At 40.5% G+C, this 20528-nt stretch overlaps 2 protein-coding genes and 2 long non-coding RNA genes across 4 annotated transcripts; 1 reads left to right on the forward strand and 3 right to left on the reverse strand.

Moving 5' to 3' along the window:
• The first annotated feature begins 2400 nt into the window (after window positions 1-2400).
• LOC136425692 (integumentary mucin C.1-like) lies at window positions 2401-9010 on the forward strand. The gene is made up of 5 exons (XM_066414631.1): window positions 2401-2606; window positions 5361-5636; window positions 5891-5950; window positions 6297-6378; window positions 6850-9010. Exons 1-5 carry the CDS (start codon window positions 2519-2521, stop codon window positions 7043-7045), a joined length of 702 nt encoding a protein of 233 aa, XP_066270728.1. The 5' UTR covers window positions 2401-2518; the 3' UTR covers window positions 7046-9010.
• Window positions 9011-11012: 2002 nt separating this feature from the next.
• On the reverse strand, window positions 11013-12975 carry LOC136425506 (uncharacterized). Its single transcript, XR_010754061.1, has 2 exons — window positions 12552-12975; window positions 11013-11565 (listed from the first exon to the last, which is right to left on the reverse strand). It is a non-coding gene; the product is annotated as an uncharacterized lncRNA (long non-coding RNA).
• A 1907-nt stretch (window positions 12976-14882) lies between these two features.
• LOC136425640 (kelch-like protein 24) lies at window positions 14883-16710 on the reverse strand. The gene has a single exon (XM_066414565.1). The coding sequence runs from the start codon at window positions 16708-16710 to the stop codon at window positions 14965-14967; it is 1746 nt and encodes a 581-aa protein (XP_066270662.1). The 3' UTR covers window positions 14883-14964.
• A 1654-nt stretch (window positions 16711-18364) lies between these two features.
• On the reverse strand, window positions 18365-20161 carry LOC136425593 (uncharacterized). Its single transcript, XR_010754086.1, has 2 exons — window positions 19502-20161; window positions 18365-18785 (listed from the first exon to the last, which is right to left on the reverse strand). It is a non-coding gene; the product is annotated as an uncharacterized lncRNA (long non-coding RNA).
• Window positions 20162-20528: the final 367 nt, after the last annotated feature.

The following is a 20528-nucleotide window of genomic DNA, read 5'->3' on the forward strand; positions in this document are numbered from 1 at the left end:
TTACATCATATTTAGGCATTCACACATTTTGTTTTCATATTTCAAAGAAACTCCTGGAAAGGTATATATTATTAGGTAAGGTTGCTGAGATGTAACAACAGTATTACTTACTTTACTGTCTATGTAAACTTGCTGAGATATTCAGTATTGCAGCACTTCACTTACTCAGTGTGTTTACCTACATGTATGCTGCTTCTTGAACTGTAAGATTTTGTTTGTGGTAATTTTGGAGCTGTTTAAAGTTTAATGGAACTTACACAATGTATATGTGGAGCTGATCTTTTCTTCCCAAAACTAAGAATTGAGAATTTCTGAAATAAGACTGTCAGTCGGGAATTATAATGACGCTTGTTTTTCTTTCTCAGTTTTTGCTTTTTATTGTAAGCATAGTTGTTGAATTTCTGTTCATGTAGGTTGTTAGACTACTACATGTAGTTTATAGAACATAATCAGGCTACAAGTAGTATGATATCAATGGTATTGTTTTCAAACATTACCATGTGATTTGTCATGGTCTGTCATGCTTGTTGTTTGAACCTGGAAGTTGCTAGACAGAAACGAAAACTTAATGCACATACTAATGACACATGCAAATTTATAGGTCTGACTCTCCCAGTCACCAAGTGAAGTAAAAAATGTACATTAGACTTAACGTTACAGATATTCTGGAACGGGAATCTGGAATGGAGTCCTTATGTCAGACAGGTCTTAACATACGGCTTGTAGATACGGAAACAGTATTGTACAAGAGTTGCAATCAATTTTCATACTTGGGTGTATATGTAATACATGTAAGACAATTTACCTGTCAATATTCTCAGTTATATACATCATGTATAGTCAGCCCTTTAACATTAACCTCCCTACAGTATTACTACAACAGTACGTATTTTATACCAAAGCAAAAGGCTACCTAGGAGGGGGAAGGTTTTAAAGTATGACATTTTCAATTTGCACAGGGTGTTCTCATCATTGTGCCTTGATAAGGAACATTAACATTATTGTTCAAGTGCCTGTTTTGATGGCATCTACTGACTGTGACCATTGTAATCTGCTTTGCTGCTGCGAATATATATAAAGAGTCTTATCTTGTGAGCTGTAAGTGATTTGTATCCTTCTATATATGAAATAAAAGGGGTAAACTACTGGACAACATGGCGGTGTCTCAAATGGGCTCAACACAACGCTCCTGGCATATCAGGACGATTTTCAGCAATTACAGAATGCCAGGCTACGTAAGCCTGGGTATTAGAAAGACTAGAAGCCATATAAGTTGTAGAATATTAGCAAAGTTACCTTTACTGTGCCTATTATGCATGTTTTCCTTACTTACTCTCCCCGAAACAACTCAATGGCCACCGTCCAGCAACGCAGGGTTTTCGCTGCGTGTCAAGGGCGCCCCTATGCGGATTAAAAAAGAAGGACACTCCAGGTGAGATTGTCAATACGATTTTACATGGGATTCTAAAGAGCGACTTCTAGCAGCTAATTGAATAAATGCAGCAACTTGACCATAGCGCGAAATTAGGTGTTTATTGATTGGTTAATCAATGTTATGTTAACCAATCAGCACGTAGCAATGTTTTAATTACTGTACGGGAATACAAATGATATTATCCATACGTACATAAAGCCAACCAATCAAATGCGTTATTGGGTATTCATTCTTCAAGCAGAGGTGCGGCTCCGCCTTATTTTTGACGTCTTTTTAGGGGAGTTTGGCTTGGCGACATAAAGAATACGCGAAAAAAATAGAAAGCCTGACAAAAATGCCTAAAAAGACGTCAAAAACAAACCGGAGCCAATCCGCTGATTGGAGAGTACTAATCAATATGTAGCACAGGGGTACATACGGAAAACTTATAGTCATTTTCCCGTCAAATCATTAGGCCAACCAGCTCCCACGTTACGAGATTGACAGCTGTAACTGCAGTTCTGATTCAATCCGCTAACTGTTAATGGCGTCCTTGTACCGTAGGGAGTTGGAGAAGAAACTTGAAACTTCAGACTTGATTTACTCTGTCTTCAAAGACGACTGGAAACATTTGAAGAGGTAACTTGTCATACTCTAGGTATAGTTGCTCTCAAATCATCTAAAAGTGTCTAACTGATGCCGGTGATCGGTAAACAACCTTCCGAAAAGTGTCCCTGAATCCGTACTGTGTTGCCGTGGTTGAGGTGGCGACCAAGATGACAGCATTTCTGACTGGTCCCTGGTTTTAATAAGATCCAACAGCCGCACTATTTGTAGTTCATTGTGCTTCTGAAGCAAGTCTAATAACTCAAGTCAGACTCTCAATAAAACCACCTGACCACGCCAGAGCAAACAATCTTCCACTGAACACAGCTGACAAGTAGGAGGCGTGGTAGTCAGCATATTGACCTACCTGCGTGTACAAATTAACATATACTTCACTCCAGTGCTTGCGTCAGTGATATACCGTACTACTGCATACCTGGCTCGGTATTTCGGCAAGCCACTACTCTTGGAAAGGCTCCTGCTTGTGAAGAAGATACCATGGCGGTGTACTCTAGTACGACGATGTTGTTGATGTTGTTTCTGGTGTGCATCGAGGGGACATTTGCACAAGCAAACTCCACAGTGGGTAAGTACAGTTTAGCACGTTTTGAGACCACACGCATACTGTTGCCTTTAGTGTGGATTTTACGGCGGAGGGAACGTTGAGAGTCCAAAAATTTGACTGATGTCTCAAACGTTAGAAGTCTTTCAGTAAGTTCTCATTTATGTCTATTGTTTTCCAATGATCTCTTTTTGATATTTCAATAGTTTTTGGCTGTTCATCGGTTGTTCGCTGTGTGGGAATGGGGTCTTATTTTGTTGGGAAAGTGCTACATTATGATTACCATGCCATCTTCTGTAATCGTTTTATGAAATGCAGCCAAGATTGTTGTTACATTACTGTAGTATATACTGTATACTCTCCAAGCAGAAGTTCGGCTCCAGCTAGTTTTGACGTGTATTTAGGCGTTGATGTCGGGCTTTCTATTTTGTCCTGTTTTCTTTATGTCGCCAAGCCATAGAAATCCCGACAAAAACGCCTAATACACGTCAAAAACCAGCCGGATCCGAACCTCTGCTTGGAGATTATATACTGTATACTGCATTCATTTCTAGCGTTGTATATAAACCTATTCAGGGTAGCAAGGAAAAGTAATAGTCTGTGTACAAAACGACATTTTGAAAGTCAATGCAGCATCATATGTCACATGTGATGGTTTACATACTTTTATGTTTGGTAACATCATAAAGATAAGGAAATGTTCTAAACTGGCCATTTAGGGACTAAACATAATACTCCATTGCTTTTAACACAATAGTACCGGCTGTAGGATATGGCGCCATTGGTATAAAATATAACAGTTAAACATCCATAGTAAACACCATAAACGTGAATGATCAAAGGATGTTGGATTTTACTTCGTCAGTATAGCCTCAACACGCGCACACACATTTATAAATCGTACTGACACGAATACGTACATGTAACTATACAACTTTCGCACCTATAATAGCGACAGAGTTCTGCAAAGCTAGAAAATCTTTTCTTAGAACAATAGATAACACAGAATCAGTCAATTGTTAGCTAGATGTGCTTTAATTAGATCTGTAATAGTGCAACAAAACATGCTTATGCCCTCCTAAAGTGATCGTCTTGTGTTGGCAAAAGTGTAAGGGCCAGCAGAAGGTTTGGATAGAATCGTTCATTTGTTGATCATTGGCGTTGCTTCTCATGGTGTTGCGGATATTTGTGGTGTAGTTTTCGTCGCTTTAATGGTCATCATACTAGTACGCCTTCGTCCCGTTGCAAGGGGCCTAAGCTCATACATATGTAATACACATTGTAGCTGTTTTCAAAATTCAGTTTTAGTAATCTCAATGTTATCCTGTTACATGTCGAACAAACATAATAATACACCAATGGTCCTTATGACAGACACGTACACCTTATACATACAACAAAAGTGCCATGTCATATACTAGTACGTAGCTCATTTAAATCAATTACATGTCATGATACAATGCAAATGTACCCATTGACCGAATGGTCGTTTCCTTTAAAGCTTGTACGTAGCTTCTTTGACTATTCAAAGCGAAAAGAAATGTTTTGTGGTTATGTTTCTTTAAATTCTGTGAAGTCATATCACATACCAAGTCATATAATTGTCGAATTCGCCATAGTTTAAAGTGGGTAAAGTATCATCATCATCATCATCATCATCGGGTTAAGTATGAAGCAGTCAAATTCGTCGTAAAATCATTTTGTGGTACGATTTTCTGATAGAACCGCACATCAACAAGGACCTATAATAACAGCCTTTTCCGCCACAATATACTTGAATATCGTACGACACGCCTACGACTATCTCCAAAACGCCCTCAAATTAATGTCGTAAACCTGTCGTACGATGGTTGTGACCGGCCACACCACAGGTCATGACAGGTTGTCTGACCCGTTAAGTCAACATGCCCAGTACGTAAAGGCTTGTTATAATATATAGTTAGACATAGCTGACTGGAATTGTAAGGTTATTTAGTTGGAGTAAGTGTCAAGCTGTATGGAGTGCACCAATAAACGTCGCCTGTCATGTGTGCGAACATGTCAGTGTTATTTCGTCAGCTGAACAAGGCATGTGTAATGTGTGTTGTCTTTTATCGTCAGTGTGTCGTCACGTTTATTCTTGGTTTCCTCATGCATGACTTCTTTATTTCGTCAGCTGAAAAGTGTGTGTAATGTTGTCTTTTGTCGACACGTTTATTTTTGATCTCTTATCGCTTCGATGAATGAGTGTCTCGTCGCTGTTGGGCCCCAACATGCGTGCAGTGCCAGTCCTGGCTTTCATGGCCTCTGTCTTCTCCGTTATTACATAGCCACAATTGTGCAAAGGCATGTCCCTCTGGTACCGTATAGTGGTCTTCGCCTCTGTCGCTTACCACATCTGGTTCAAATCACTAGAAGCAGAAGACCCGAGTTCGAGCTCGGGTAGGACATGTCTGGATAAGAGGCCCACCAAGTCATACCAAAGACTTCATAAAAATGGTACATACTTCTGAAACAGTATGGAAGTTAACGGTATGGACTAGTCCCCTGCTGCAGCGATTGCACCACAGTGTGACCCAGGGCTATGAAGCGGAGATGGGTGCCGCCCTATACCTTATGGTGTGGGAGGACTTTAACTAACAATTGTACATAGCGGCATGGACCATTGATGACCAAGAACATTATTATCTGACTCTCAGTGCAGCACTGGCTTAAGCAATGCAAGCATGATCTTTACGTTTTGCTCAGAACTGAATTTTCCAAAATACTTATTGTTCTTATATTTGTGTTTCGGAACAGGTGGCAATACGACCGTTGCCATGGCGACCACTCCTGGTGTCACTCAACCTATGACGTCAGACACTCCTAGTTCAGCCATGCCCAGTACTGCTGATACCATGACGTCAGACATGCCCAGTACAGCCATGCCCAGTACAGGCATGCGCAGTACTGTGCACCCTGACACTACAACAGACACCGCAGCTGTGAACACTGGGGCACCAGGAACCACTCATGTTACCTCAGTAACCATGACTACGGACGCCATGGAAACAGCCACAAGTGCGGCGATCAAAGGTGCCGATACACCAAGTCATTTCATACCGGTATTGATGAGGGTGTAATGAGCACTGCTGCTCCTCGCCGCTTGGTGGCGTTGTGACTAGATTGTGGTCCCAAACGTGACTGTCAGTCAGTCAGTCAGTCAGACTGTTGTGTTTGCTTCCCTTTTATTCAATGTAAAAGTCCCAAAATGTTTGTCGCAGGCAGATAAACCAGTGTTGATTCTTTGCAAATAGTAATTTTTCTTTGTTGTCTTTTGTTGTCCACAGCTAACACTACGGCAGGCCCGGTCGTATTAGACCCGGAAGAGCTGGCCAACCAGAGGATAGGTACTTAGTTGGATTCAAATTCCTTTATTTGTATAGTAGAAAAAAAAGGAGTACACAAATCATTTTCATATGGTAACTAAAGCGCGTGTCTTCAACCGATGCTGATACAATACAAAAGCCCGATGCGAAAATTTCTGTGTGTATTTCTAGTACATTCAACGGTATGCCATCAGTAGTAGGGCCAAAGAGGGTTTAACCTCTTTGGTAGGACGAAGTACTAGTATAGGGATTGACGCTGTTTTACTGGTCATATGATGCCAAGAACTTTCAGCATAATGCGTTAGGCGTGGTTTTACCAAATACATGTGGAATTAACAATAAACAAATATTTCTTTGTTCCATGCAGGTACCATCATGGCGCTGAGCCTGGCTATCCCTCTCAACAGTTTCACCGCAATAACACTGGCTGTGTTTATCGTAGGCAAGAGGTGAGATGCATTTCCAAACAGTTTAATTTGCTTTTGTTTGTTAACTACTTCACGAACTTGGAGGTACCCTTAATCTTCCACACTAGCCTTGTCTATACAAAGGAATCACAGATTTTCTATACGTTCATACATTACAATGACTTTTTTCATATCCATTCCCTGAATGTTAACATGTTTGAATTTTAACATCTGTTCGCGAATAGTTTCATCAGGTTGGTAAGTCATTGAATAAGTTCTTTGTACACAACCAAAGTGTTTTATTCACACCGACGTCACAGTGACCGTTTGTCACCTACCTCAGGGCAATACTGACTGGCTCTATCTATTATCAAGAAGCAATGCAATAAGGTAGATTCAAGATAATACGTTAAGAAATGGCCAGAAAATTGACTTCAAACATCGTCATTATCTTAAACTTTGTACCTTTAAGTCGAACAGATTCACTCACAACAGTCATCTTTTCTTAATTAGGAGAAAGCGTGTAACCAAGGGAGCTGATCAGAAGAAACTGGAGGCTGAAGAAATGAAATTGGAGACTGAAGATGGCAAGTTCGGAGAGGCCGTGGACAACCGAGGCTTCTCATTGGAGGAGAAAAACGGCAAGGTTCACATGACGTCATCAAACGGAAACAGCGATCAGCTGGATATGGAAAACACCAAGCTTTGAGAGAAAGTCTTGTTGGTCTTTAGAGTCTACTTGTTTATAACTTGCTGCAATGTTAACTTGTTATTACAAGAAGCTTTGGTCAATATTCAAGTGTTGAAAACAACATACAGAAATACATGAAGTTGTTGAAAACAAAATTGATTGATATTTTGGTATTCTAGAGGTTTCCTTCATTCCAAATGAAACAGAATACATATTTTCGTACACGAATTTTGTTCCTCAAACTGGTATATTTGATTAGCATATAGAACATTTTCGTCTTTGATGAGCTAGTTTTTTTTACTGTGTGATCTTTCTACCAGCTTTTTTTTTTTCACAAATATCCAAGCACTTTGTAAGCCACATTGACTCGATTATTTGAATGGCATGATGAACGATATCAAAAATATCATCGTTCTTTCAACAGAATGAAGGGTCACCATGTGACCGTATGTCCTTGTTATAACCCTTTGTAGTCTTGTGTCCATATGTATTTCACATAGGTTGATGGATATACTTAGATGAAAGGCCAAAGTCACCGGATAAGGTCTCCAAGCAGATGTTGGGGTGAAAGATCGTAATGTATTGTGAGTGACGTCTGGGCTTCTCTGACAGTCCTTTACCCCATATAAGCAGATCGACAGTTAGTAAAAGGCCAAATATGTCAAAGGACAGCGAATATCCATCCACATATATCCTTAATCTACTCATTACGTACAAAACATTATGTCTTCGTGAATGTAGGTGGCGCTTCGATTGGTGGACATGGTGTTACATGGGCTCCTCGCGCGGCGCCTAAAAATCGATCCTTTTAATGTCAACTAGTGTCTAAAAGGTAATTTTGGGTGTATGTGAAGATGTCTGTACCTATTTGGGAAAGTTTTCATTGGCTTTAAACCTCCGTTGTTGTATATCTTCACATTTTATAAGCCGGACTACAAACCCTATCAGAGCCTTATCTGCAGTACCGCTCCCGGCCGCGACCCGAAAAGTGACAAAGGAGACCGCCAAATTGTCAAATTTCGGTCTTTTCGGGAATGGGGAAATCGCGAAAGGCTCAAAAAGGGTTTGGATTTCTTAATTTTATTTGACTTTCTTTTTGATACTACTACCATTTGAGATTGAAAATGACAATATTCAAGATGTTTTTGAAACAATACCATGAGATATAAGGTCATAATTGACACGTTTCCTTTGCAATTCACCAATAGAAGTGGTCGAGTGTGCATGTCCCGTGCATTGTCACGTTCTGAAAGTCTGCCACATTCAAATTTCATTCATGTTTTTACGTTGAACAAATCCATTGTTATTTCTGCCTGTTTGTTTATCATTAGATCACTTTTTCTTTCAAAATGATATAAAATGTTTAGATTGCTTCTGGATGCAATATCACATTGAGCGCTAGGGGGCCGTTTGTTTAGCTATGGGATGAAAGAACAAGACTTTGTTTGTGCCTTTATTTACCCTCGAAATTGCTATAACCTAGTGTACAAGTTAGTTTGTAACACCTTCAGAAACAATACAACTTACCTCCTGATGAACGAACAATGATAGAATATCCATTTTGCCAATACAGGAGCACAGAATGAAGGTAATGCAAAAAGTTGACATGTTATGAAAGCACCATATTCCTTTTACTTTTCCAACAACTATTGAATGTCGCTGATTGCTATGAACTATTTTAAGGAAAAATGACGGATAACGATAATGTTATGTTATGTGTTATGAAACTGACAGCTGAGTCTGATGAAAAGGGAGTGAAATGCAATGTCATCATTATCATAATTCATCCACGTGAATTTGGCGTTCTGTTTATGGACGCTAGCTCTGATCAAGTAACGTTACGTGTATTTCATGTAAGACACATTTATGTATGTAATGCTGTATTGGTGTAATTTTGTGCGATCGATTTTCTGTTTGTACAAGAATGTTGAAATTGTTGTTCATCCTGTGTATTAAACTACAAATGAAATTTTCTTACTCGTATTCCATTGTACAGTCATGAGCGCGTGTGGTTAATCTATTTCATCCCTTAAAACAGTAGTTTATTAATTTGATCCCTAGTAAGTTGGATATGTTTCTTATTGTCAGTATAATAGAAGGATATGATGCATCCTACTATTATTCTTGCAATAAGTGAAATATTACACATCCTACTAGAAATTAAATAAAGTAAACTACTGTTCGAAGGTTAGAAATCACAAGTACCTTAAGGTGACATCTTGGATCATATATCCCTGGCGATGACAAATTCATTGAGAATATTAACCATATGAGCTACATATATATATTGATCTGAGGACAACATAAGTATTCTCTACGACACGAAGAAATACTTACAACTTGAAATCATAAACATTGAGATCTTTATCCCAACATTTTAATCCCATCTTGGTTAAAAGGGCATATTAGGTTTATCACTAAAGTGAATGCAAATGTTCATACTATCTCCACAGGCTGTCTCTTTCACTTGTGGTCCTGACATCAAGAACGAGTTTGATAAAACAATGTTTATTGATCTACACGGCAGACGATGTATGAATTGAGTTGATTGACTTTAAAATTGCACAACATTGAGCCTATCAACAAATCTACAATAGAAAGCACCCTACAAATTCTAAGTACTCATGAGATCTATCATTAGTTGGATAAATTATGTTCATGAGCACCCAGAACTCAAGTGATTGTACGGCTGGATATAACAAATGATCTGAAGTCAGAGCAGCATTTTATTCGAATGAACAGATATCTATTTGTAAAGTTAGAGTATACCGCCGTAACATACGTTTATTTCAAAGCTCACAAACATCAATGCATGTGTGAACAATATTGCAACCCGAACCTTGGTTGGTAAGACTTTAGAGGCATGTAAGTGAACTCCTATATAAAACAACAAGTACTGTTCAAGTAACGATCCAAATTACACATACAGACAACTAAGCTTTGAAATCTGTTTTATTTCATAAAATCTAAGCAATAACGAAGGCTATGAAAATAATCAAACCCACGGAATATAATGTAGTAAATCATATTTCTATCATAAGGAGGTAGGTCTTATTTCAATTAATAAGAAATTGTGACAAAAACGAAGCAGCTCTCCCCGGCGGTTAAGAATATATTGCACCGTTAAGTATTCCACACACAAAACAGCATTTCAAAAGTGGATCTATTGAAAGATGAATCGCATATTCACTGTTACATTTGTTCAACCGATCCTTGCCCCACAAAGTAGAATTGAAATTTGGACGTAGTAGCTATTCAAAATATGACAACGTACATTAGATTACTTCAATTGGTAAAATGCAAAGGAAACGTGTCATTTATGACTTACTATTCGATGGTTTTGCTTGTGTAATGTATCAAATATTGTTATTATTGACCTTCAATGATCGTATTATTGAAAACAAATTCAAACAAGCCTAGAAAATTCAGACCCCTTTGAGAGCCTTTCACGATTTCCCCATTCCCGAAAAGACCGAAATTTGGCAATTTGGCGGTCTTCTTTGTCTCTTTTCAGGATACGACCGGGAGCGGTACTGCAGAATGGACTGTGATAGGGTTTGTCGTTCTTGCATATAAAATGTGAAATATAGCAGGCATTAGGTTTAAAACCAGTAAACACCCTCTCAAACAGGTCCGGATGTCTTTACCTATATGTAGAATGGCTTAAAGACTGATAAAAACACTCCTTGGGATAAAAAGGATGAATTTTCAGTCGCCGGGTGTGGAGCCCAGGTAGCCCCATTGAAGCGCCACCTGTATTCATGTACAAACGCTTTTTGTACGTAATGAGTAGTTTAAGGATATATGTAGACGTCAACATTAGCCTTTATCTCAACTAGTCCATCCGCTTATATGATAAATACCTGGACACTAGACCATTAGACTATATAGAAGTGACAGACCTTATGTATATGACGACCTTTCAAACCTTAAAATTCGTTACTCTACCCTTGCTTCTCTCTCAAACAGTAAGGCAGACAAGAACTTTGTATGTTCGTGATAGTTTATTACTGATTCAGTACAGGTTTCTCAGCATGGTGTGAATTACAGATCCAGAAGTAAATGACCATTGTAAGTTACAGAGCAAGACATAAAGATAGAGCCCAGACCATTGTTTTATTGTCAGATTAACACATACGTCTTTAAATCGTCCAGTAAACGTGCTTTTAATCCTTGTGATTTTGACTATTGTATGAGTTCTTTGGTAAATCTATACGTTGTCATTAGCGCAGTTCTTTGGCGACGCCTCAGGGGTGGAGGCATTCCGTATGACGTCATTGGTTGCCCTGGTTACCAGCCCTGTGTGCGGAAAGGGTCGTCGTCCCTCTTCACGTTCCCGGGAAGCTGCTTCTGCGCAGCGACCTTGCGCAGGAAGATGGCCATTTCCTTCAGCAGGTGCACGGCTTCGGATTGGATGGCGGTCACCTGACTGGCCTCGTTCTGGCCTTCCTCTGCGGGTACTGGGTCCGCCATGCTGGCCCCGGCCAGACACATCGCCGCCACAGTCAGGAGTAGGTACATCTTCATGGCCATCGTAGCTGTAGGTAGGATATCAATCGTTACAAGAAGTGAACAAAATAAAGTCATTCAGAATATACTTGAACGCTCCTCCCAATGTCTGTATTAGTTTTGTCCAAAGAATGTTATGAACCTTGTGCCGAAAACCGTCTACCGGGTGATTATTGACCTCTCGTTCTCTGACTGGCCAGGATTGAATACGCACTTATGTAGCCTATTCTAACGTATACTAGAACAGTGTAACGGTATCATGAGCTTCTGGTAAGTCAATACCACCCCAAGATGCTCGTATCAGTATATCAAAGAACGCTTGAATGCATGGCGACGATTCGCAAAAGCATTGCATTGCATTGCATTGAAAAAATAATGTGTTTTCGTGTTTTTTTCTACATAGTGCCACAAAATAAGCGGTTCTTTTACGAATGAAGTGACATTCCTAAAACCCGCTAGTCTTTAAAACCTCCCTATCTAAAGCCAAGCAGGCAACGAATAAGTCAGTGACACTAATAAAAGTTGTGGGAAAAGAATATGAAGTCAGCAAAGATAGAGGACAGGGATCGTCATACTAAACGTGAGCAAAATTTTAGCGTATTGACAGACGCATAAAATGCGATGGTTTTAAAGATTTTGCCAGCGTTACAATCAGCCATCTATGATCCGTTATTCGGCGTTTCTTTCTTTCTTTCGTGGAGAACGGACACGACAGGCTGATCAATAGCGCCCCCTGACGGTGCCAGTATGAGTAGCACATTCTTCCTGGGCTGCCTCGTTGGAAAATAGAAATAACGATCAACCCACTGTTTCGTATGTTGGGTCAAATTTGTGTCCCCTTATGGAAAGTTTCATACATTTTTCCTTTTGCTGTTCAATAAAAATATGTATCCACGTTTACATACAACTCCATTTCTATGCCACAAAAATGGTACCGATATAATAAGGAACAGAAACAAGCGAAAATGATTGCAGGAAGTTAGAAAAAAAACGACCAGTAAAAGGCAAGACTTACTAAGTGTTGATTTCTCGATCTGTCGTCTGAGTCCGGGAGTCTCTCTGTAGCCGTGCTGTGCAGGTCTGGTGCGTCTGAAATACAAAAAGCCGAATTTATACACCTTACCAACAAAGGACCCTCCTACGCGACAGTAAAATTCTGCAAAACCACCCCTTTCACCAATTTAGCTAATAACTCCTTCCTTTGTGATGTGTTTGAGGAAGCATAAACCGTGAGAAATGCACATGTTTACAAATTATTTGCCGATCGGACTAATCAAACATTGCAAATTCGACCTTTTCATCGGTAAACCTCCATTAAGAGCTAGCCGGAAATGACCTGTTTGATCGAGTGCATATGTTCCCACGTTTACAGTACGATCAGAGGAAAACCGTTCTATCAAAAAGTCGTTGCCCCGTAAAACCTTTAGTTGACCCACGTGTAATTGTATTGGTCCTCCTATTTTTTTCGTTGGTGTAAACGAGTTATTTTGCAAGGCTTAATGGACGTCAGAAATAACCAAGGTAAAGTAGCACGAGAAGAGCGATCGAATAGATAGAGCTTTCTTCGGGACTTCAAGTTTCGTTTCAGTCCCGTGAATATATAGGCGAGCCTCACTAATGTCCCAAAACGTATCTTTACTAGCATATGAGGTCGTGTTTACGTATGATATCCCGACTATAATTTTAAAGGTAGTGCCGGAAAAGATACCGCATGGAACGGACGGAATTCTGATGCAACGTTAACCAAACATCCAACGAGTGAATTTTATTGTAACTACAAGACCGCAACTCCTGTACATGCCTGATAACACATTGCAACTGAGATACTGTGCTGGTCTAGGTTAAGAGGTGTCCATGTATTGTTGAGAGTTATTGATAGATACTAAAAGTTCATCAGCCTGCTACCCTGGGCGCCAGACTAGTACCGGGTCGCTAGCGATTTTCTACGGTGGCCAGATAACAGTCCGCCCACCCGGCCTTAATCAACGCTCCGGGGAGTTGAGCCCGTGGGAGTGAACCGCGCCCCTTTTACTATATAGGGCCGGTCAACTCCCCGGCTAGAACTCCCCCGGTGCGCTAATGAGGGTTCGGCGGGGTGGGGTCTCTGTGCCGCCGGAGGAACTGACTGCAAGGTACCGCCTAAAGAGAACAGGCTAAAAGGCCCGATAAACAGTCTGGAACCCAGGGCATCAGCCTGCATGATCGCTCTTATTCCCGCGTTTGCACATTGCGTTCTGAAAAATATGCTGGGAGCCTTAGGCCTGAAGCCTCTGCACGTTAAAAAAACCAACCCAAAACCACAATAATTGTCAATATGAAAACCCTTTAAAAGCCTTCCCACATCCGACTGCCGACTTTGTTTAGCCACATGTAGTCGTTAAGGCAATCTAGGAAGCGATTTGTCGGGTCATGCCTGATTAGAATCTGAGTTTCAAAAAGGTCGACTGGTCGGGGTGTTGTAGAACACGTTTATTTGGCACCCGAGCAGTGACGGAGTGGACGAGATTTCCTGGAACGCATAGGTTGTCTAAGTTATCGTTAATGCAGGAGTATAAAAATTTCTGCTTTGAAGTACGTGTGGTTACAAGCCTTTTGTGGTGCATTCAAGTACAATTTCAAACTGGTTCTGAAAAAAATCATAGAATTAAAAAAAAAAAAACGATTGATGACGAATTTTCATAAAATGGATTTTTTTTAAAACTATAGAAAATCCTAACTTTCTGGGTTTGCATCTGTCGTGTCACAGATGTAAGAATGCCTCCCGTTTTCTCATAATCCATATATTGATTTCTTTTTTAAATTTGGAGACAGCAAGGATTGTGATAAGCATATTTAGCGTTATTTTTATGTTCTACACAAAGTTTTAAAGAAAGGATAACACATAGATCTATCATTGGATTGGTACTTTTCTCCATATTTGCCAAGTCTTGAAAGCGCCCCCCAGCGGATATCTACTGTACCTTCGCCAAGAAGGTTATGTTTCGGTGCCAATTGTGTGTGTGTGTGTGTGTATAACTGTTTGTTTGTTGACAGGAACAAAGCAAAAATTTACTTCTGGAATATCACAACACAACTCAATCAACAAGAATTTCAATGAAGCCCAATACCTCTTGATCTGATGAAAAAAGACAACAGAACATCTACCTAACATGTCAGTATATCTTGATCTTTAATTTTGAACACAATTCTCTTTCACTCACTAGTCTTCATATTTCTTTAACGAGACATACCCATCATGAAACGCATTCAACAAGTAAGGCTGACTGGTTAAGAAAACCACCTTCTGACACAAAAAAACGTTTCTCACGATCTAGATGTAGCCAGCTTCTAGCATCCTTCAATTGAATCTTCAATTAGCAATGGGCTGAACAAATGCAGACTGTGATCTGTGACAAGGAAATCTTTCAAGTATACCAGTATCTACTAGATTACAGTTTGGGGATAGTTACACTGATGTGACTCCACAATGGAACTGGTAAATCTTGAACCCTGATCATTGTATCACTGTTCACATTGTAACACTGAACCTTAGATGAACCATTACAGCAGCCTTCATCATCATCGTACATACCACCAGTAATGTAGATCTCAGACCCACATACAGTGGCACTACTGTGCTCCCATGGAGCCAGTGAATCAGCCATTTCTGAATAGCAGTCTTCCTGGGGATCATAGCACAGGATATGGGCTAACGTCAGTCCACCAATCAAATAGATCTTAGAGTTGACTGTGCAAGCGTTTATGCTGGACAATGACTCTGGCAGCGGTGTTGCAAAAGTCCATGCATTCAGGGCAGGGTTGTAGCACTGAACATCAGTCTGTTCCCTGAAGCTGTTCAATATATCACCACCAAATACATAGATTTTGTCACAACATGTAGCTATGCCGAAAGAGCTGACTGCCTGCAAAAGTGGTGCTACCTTGTCCCAACTGTCTGTCAACTCATTGTACACCTCTGTCACCTTTACATGACTATGGCTATTCCCTACACTGACACCACCAACAACGTACACCTTTCCCTGCAATACTGCCATCCCATGCCCATATCTTCTCTTCCTCAGGGATCCCAGCTTCGTCCAAGAATTACGAGATGACCTGCTGTACCTCCATGCTTGAGATGGATACTTCTCTCCCCCCGTCACAATTACGTCATTGTTAACAACACATGCAGCACTTCCTCTGAAGTTGAGACGGGGCTGTGGAAGCTGAGTCCTTTCTACGAGTTTGCCATGGATGTCAAGTCTGTACATTTTATAGTTTTTCTTTATCTTGTCTTCTCGTTCTTTGTCTTTGAAACCACCGAAAATCAGAATTTCTCCTTGAAAAGTTTGACAAGATCTTGCCTGTACAGATTGATCCTTTATCAGTTCCTTCATTCCAGAGACTCCTGACAGCACCTTGTCTTTCTCCATGATGTCCTTGAGATAGTCTTGATCCACGTGTGAGAAACGAACACACTCCAACAGCTCCTTGAGATGAGTCTGCCGTTCCTCAAGATCATGTCTGACCCAAAGGAGGATCGCCTCTAACACTCGTTCTTCTTTCTCAGCATGAAGGTCACCTTCTGAGATGTAAGTCTTCAAGAACTCCGCAGGTAGCTCAAGGAACTCCTCAGTTGTGCAGACTTCTTCAAAATGTTTCAGAGCAAAACCTCTTGCCATGGCAGACAAATGAGTATTGGATAATTTGTCTGCCAATGCCCAAGTTTCCAGGCATGTCTCAGGTCTCAAATGGTCTGCTAAAAAATCTTCACATCCCTCTTCAACACGCCCAACCTGCAGCATGTTAGCTGCTTCATACAGTGGCTGGACATTATCAGTGGAGATGCGGACTTTGGATGTGTAGGCATAGTCCACCAGCAGTTGTAGTGTATCTGCACTCAACCCTCCTATATCCACCTTGTCCTTCTTACTCTCACTGTGGGCACCATTAAACATGGCGTGGAAGTAGTCAGAGCAGCCCGACAGAACTAAGCGATGACAGGGGATCTCTTTTCCTTCAGCACACAAGGTCACATCCACCAGGTGACCCTCGGACCTGAACTCCTGTAACCGCTCCAGAAACCAGGCTGGATATTTATCAGTGTCATCACACACAACACTTTTGTCCGCAGTCTTATTGTCGTTTAATGTCTTACTGACTTTTGCAGTTTGCCCGTTGTCACTGCTGTCCATTGCCTTTAACAAAGAGAAGGGAAAAGGGTACTTAGACAAAACATAATTTCAGTTGAGAAAGTAAAACTGCACAAATGAACTGAATATCAACCAAAAGTAAAGACAATGTTGAATGTGCCCCAAAATATGTCATTTGTCTCATCATTACATTTGTGTTTACTTTCACAGAAAGGAAACATATTGTTTTGCTATGTTTTTTCCTCTTCTCTCCTCTGCTTCTGTTCCAAACAAATAAGGTCAATGACCTGGACTAGAGGCTGTCACCATGGTTACTGGATGTGTAGCAGATACCCTGTGGTATTTGACTACATGTACATTATCTAGCAAGTGGCAGGACAGAGCTGCTCATCACATATATGTTTGAATAAGAATAAACAGAGCAGTAGTTTGTTAGTCCAGACCAAGTGAAGGTAAATATTATGTATTTGCTTGCAACATGTTACCTTTGTAGTTGATAATATTTGATTTGAAGAACCTGACCAAAGCTAGCCTATCTGCCACTACCACTCCCGTCAGTCGGTGGAGCAACACACATGTTGGCACCCAGCTACTTTGAGTTTGCAAACTAGGCATCCATAATTTTGTGCACGTGCCCCCCTCCCCACGTGCATTTCTAACTCGACTTACTTGTTTAAGTGCAATGCCTTGATGTGAGTTAAGTTCGCCATGTCAAACATCTAGCATTATACATATACTCAATATATACTTACAGTCCTTACACTTTTGGGGCCTGGAAGAGCGGAAAATTGAAACAAAATGAGCTAAATAAGTTTACGCTAACCTATACAGGTCAGAGGTCGTCAGGCACGGGCGCGGTGTGTTGTGGGTCTGACCTGTGACCTCGTAATTTATACTAAGAAAAATACAATTTTTGTAAGTTTATCGAGGTGAGAAGTGGCTACTAAATCTGTCATCAGTTCCTGCATTCTTGTTGGTCATAGCAACTCTATTTGTACTGATCGTTGGGAACCGTGACCCACATGACGCACGATGACATTTGATAAGTTTATTTTATAGTTTAATACATCAATGCTTTTGCCCATAATTACACATTTTAGGTTTAAGACCGTCTTTTACCCCTACTGTATTTATTACTAATAAGACTATTTATTCTTTATTACTTAGTTTAAGGTGGCTGTGGTTAACGTCGAACTGAGTCGGGCCAGAATGGTAGAAGAAGACCGAAGAGTGGAAATGATCGTGGTGAAAAGATGTTTTTAAATGTTTACAGAAGAAAGCTCTCAGGTGGTGGGCACTAAGAAGGCTGACTCCTGCCGGTGACTTGGTCTGTGCCTACCGCTGGCAGCCGGAACCGGAAATGTCGTCGACTCTGTTGCCATAGAAACCGTGTCTGTTTGTCGCAACAGAGTTGCTTATTACCTAAAACTTTAGATTTGACCGGCTTGATTCATAACCTTGTGTAATATTAGTACACAAAGACCTGAACCATCGTGATTGGTAAATGCAGCCCTTACAGAATACGTTTATTTGTCTGACCAAATTCATTGATAGTTTTCATATCATTGGCGCTTTATTATGTACTTTAGTTTAGCGCAGCGGTACAACGTCCATCTCTGAATACAAAGACCCTATACTAGGTAAAACTGTAAATAAGCCTTAGATCATTAAGTTAACACACCAGAACACACTCGTGTGAGTTGCTTGTGCCTGTCTTTTAATCGTCAAGCATTTGATTGAAATTTTCAGATTTAAGCGCAGTGATAGGTGTTGGTCCGTTTCGTCTCTATTCTAGTCGTTTTCTTCGGTAGGGGTTTACTTTCCCCATCCTGGTCGGAAGATGACGTAGGGATCTTCGGTGACTGTTCGCTCATGGCCATCTTCGTATCCCTCCGCCTGGGCCTCGGGGTTTCCAGAGCTGACCTGCACGGTGGCCATCCTATCCAGCTGTTGACCAATCAGATGTAAGGCTTGGCGCAACTGTAGTAGATCTTCTGTGCCGGATTTTGCGTCATCTGGTATGGCGGCCGCGCTTGCGCAACGAAGAGCCCCAACGAAGGCAATACACGCCAGAAGGCCGACTGTGAAGATACGGGTTGTCGCCATTTTTCTTTTTCCTGCAGAAACAAGACGAAATGCAATAAAAATGAGAAAAGTTCGCAGAGTCATTTGTGAATGTCTTAACTACACTTCAATTCAAGCTCGATATTGCTGATCATATTGATATCTATAATATGAGTAGTCAGTGTGTTTTGTAGATTTTGAAGCCGTGTCAAAAGAAAAGTGCCTCCGCTCCAGAGGCGTCGTCAATTCAAAGAGACGTTCGTTATATGAAGATGCAAAGTGTATAATGTTGTTAGGTAGATATGTCTTGCAAATGAATTTCAGATTGCGATTGCTAGGGAGCACAGGGCCCTTGCAAGTTGCAACGTTAGATCTTGAACAATAATCGAAGTCCGAAATTCAGTTGGCCCACCCGAGTACAGAAAGATCGTGCACAATCACAATCAAAAAGATCTTTACAGTGCCAGGGTTTGATTTCAAACGAATGACTTGTAAATACTGCCCCACTGTGCCCGATCTAGAAACCGATTTCGACAGAAAGGTCGACCCATAAGAACATAAATCATAAATAAAGACCATCATGGTTGCTAACTTTGAAAAGATATTGAAAACGTTTTCACCTAGACGTCTTAAATGAAAATTGCAAGGGAAAGCTCCCATCAGCAAGTACAAGACAAAAGATTCATGAAACAACTTTGACAAAGAACACTATTTCTTTCAGCAAAAGCATCAGCCGGCAAGATAACGCCAGACTATTCTGATATCTTACCGGAGTGACAGTTGTGAAGACTTGTAGAGAAGTTCAGGCGATCTGGCTGTCTCGCTGGCGTCCGCTGGTCTGGTTTTGGGACAGGTCAATCTCAGACAGCCCTTATATACCCTCCACCCCGTGTGAACGCAGAAAGGTGCCTCTAATCTACATGACATCACCGGAAATCATTCATTCTCAACAACCCACCCCCACTAATTAAATTGACATTAACCAATCATTACTGCCTCATTAAGGAAAGGCGACCTACTTGACAAACACATCATCAAACGACGATTGTCATTGGTTGCTAAGGAAAACGTTTGTACTGGAGTTCTATTTTTCTGACGGAAGCCTGTTTTTAGATACAATGACATTTTGAAGACTCCGTGACACGCCAAAAATACATCGCACCTAAAATATGTTGCTGTTTCCTTGAAGATTTGATGGTGCGGTCGGGAGGCTACTGCTTTGATTTCTATCCTATTGGATTGTGACGATTGTATTCCATTTACAACTGATTTCCGCCATTTCCCTTTCGTTTCTGTTTTTTTGTGTAAGTTATTATTGATGGGTGTGCTATATATATGTTAAGCTGAGTCATATGCTGAGTGTGCCTGCGGATATATGTGTAATTGGGAACGGATACTGCATGTACATCTAACTTTCTCATTCAATTATTCATTCATTCGTTTGTTCGTTTATTCCTTTCTTCCTTCCTCCCTTTCTTACTTTCTTTCTAGATCTTTCTTTCTTTCTTTCTTTCTTCCTTCATATATTCGGTGACGATATTCCACCTGCCTACTGTGGGAATATCACATATGTCTACGACATGCTTGGACTATACTAAGGAAGAAAGATAAAAAAAAACTCAGTATTTCTAAAAGAATGACCATTTAAGCATGGATATCTTGTTCAGTAATTACCCGCTATGCAGAAATGGACAGTTCTAAAAAAATATCCCCAAGTAAATAACTTTTCTATTCGAAAATGACGATTCTGCAGAACTAAGCGTATCCTACAATAACGGTTTCACAATTATATTTTT

Source organism: Branchiostoma lanceolatum, chromosome 19 (genome assembly GCF_035083965.1).
Source record: "Branchiostoma lanceolatum isolate klBraLanc5 chromosome 19, klBraLanc5.hap2, whole genome shotgun sequence".
In the NCBI taxonomy this organism is placed as follows: domain Eukaryota; kingdom Metazoa; phylum Chordata; class Leptocardii; order Amphioxiformes; family Branchiostomatidae; genus Branchiostoma; species Branchiostoma lanceolatum.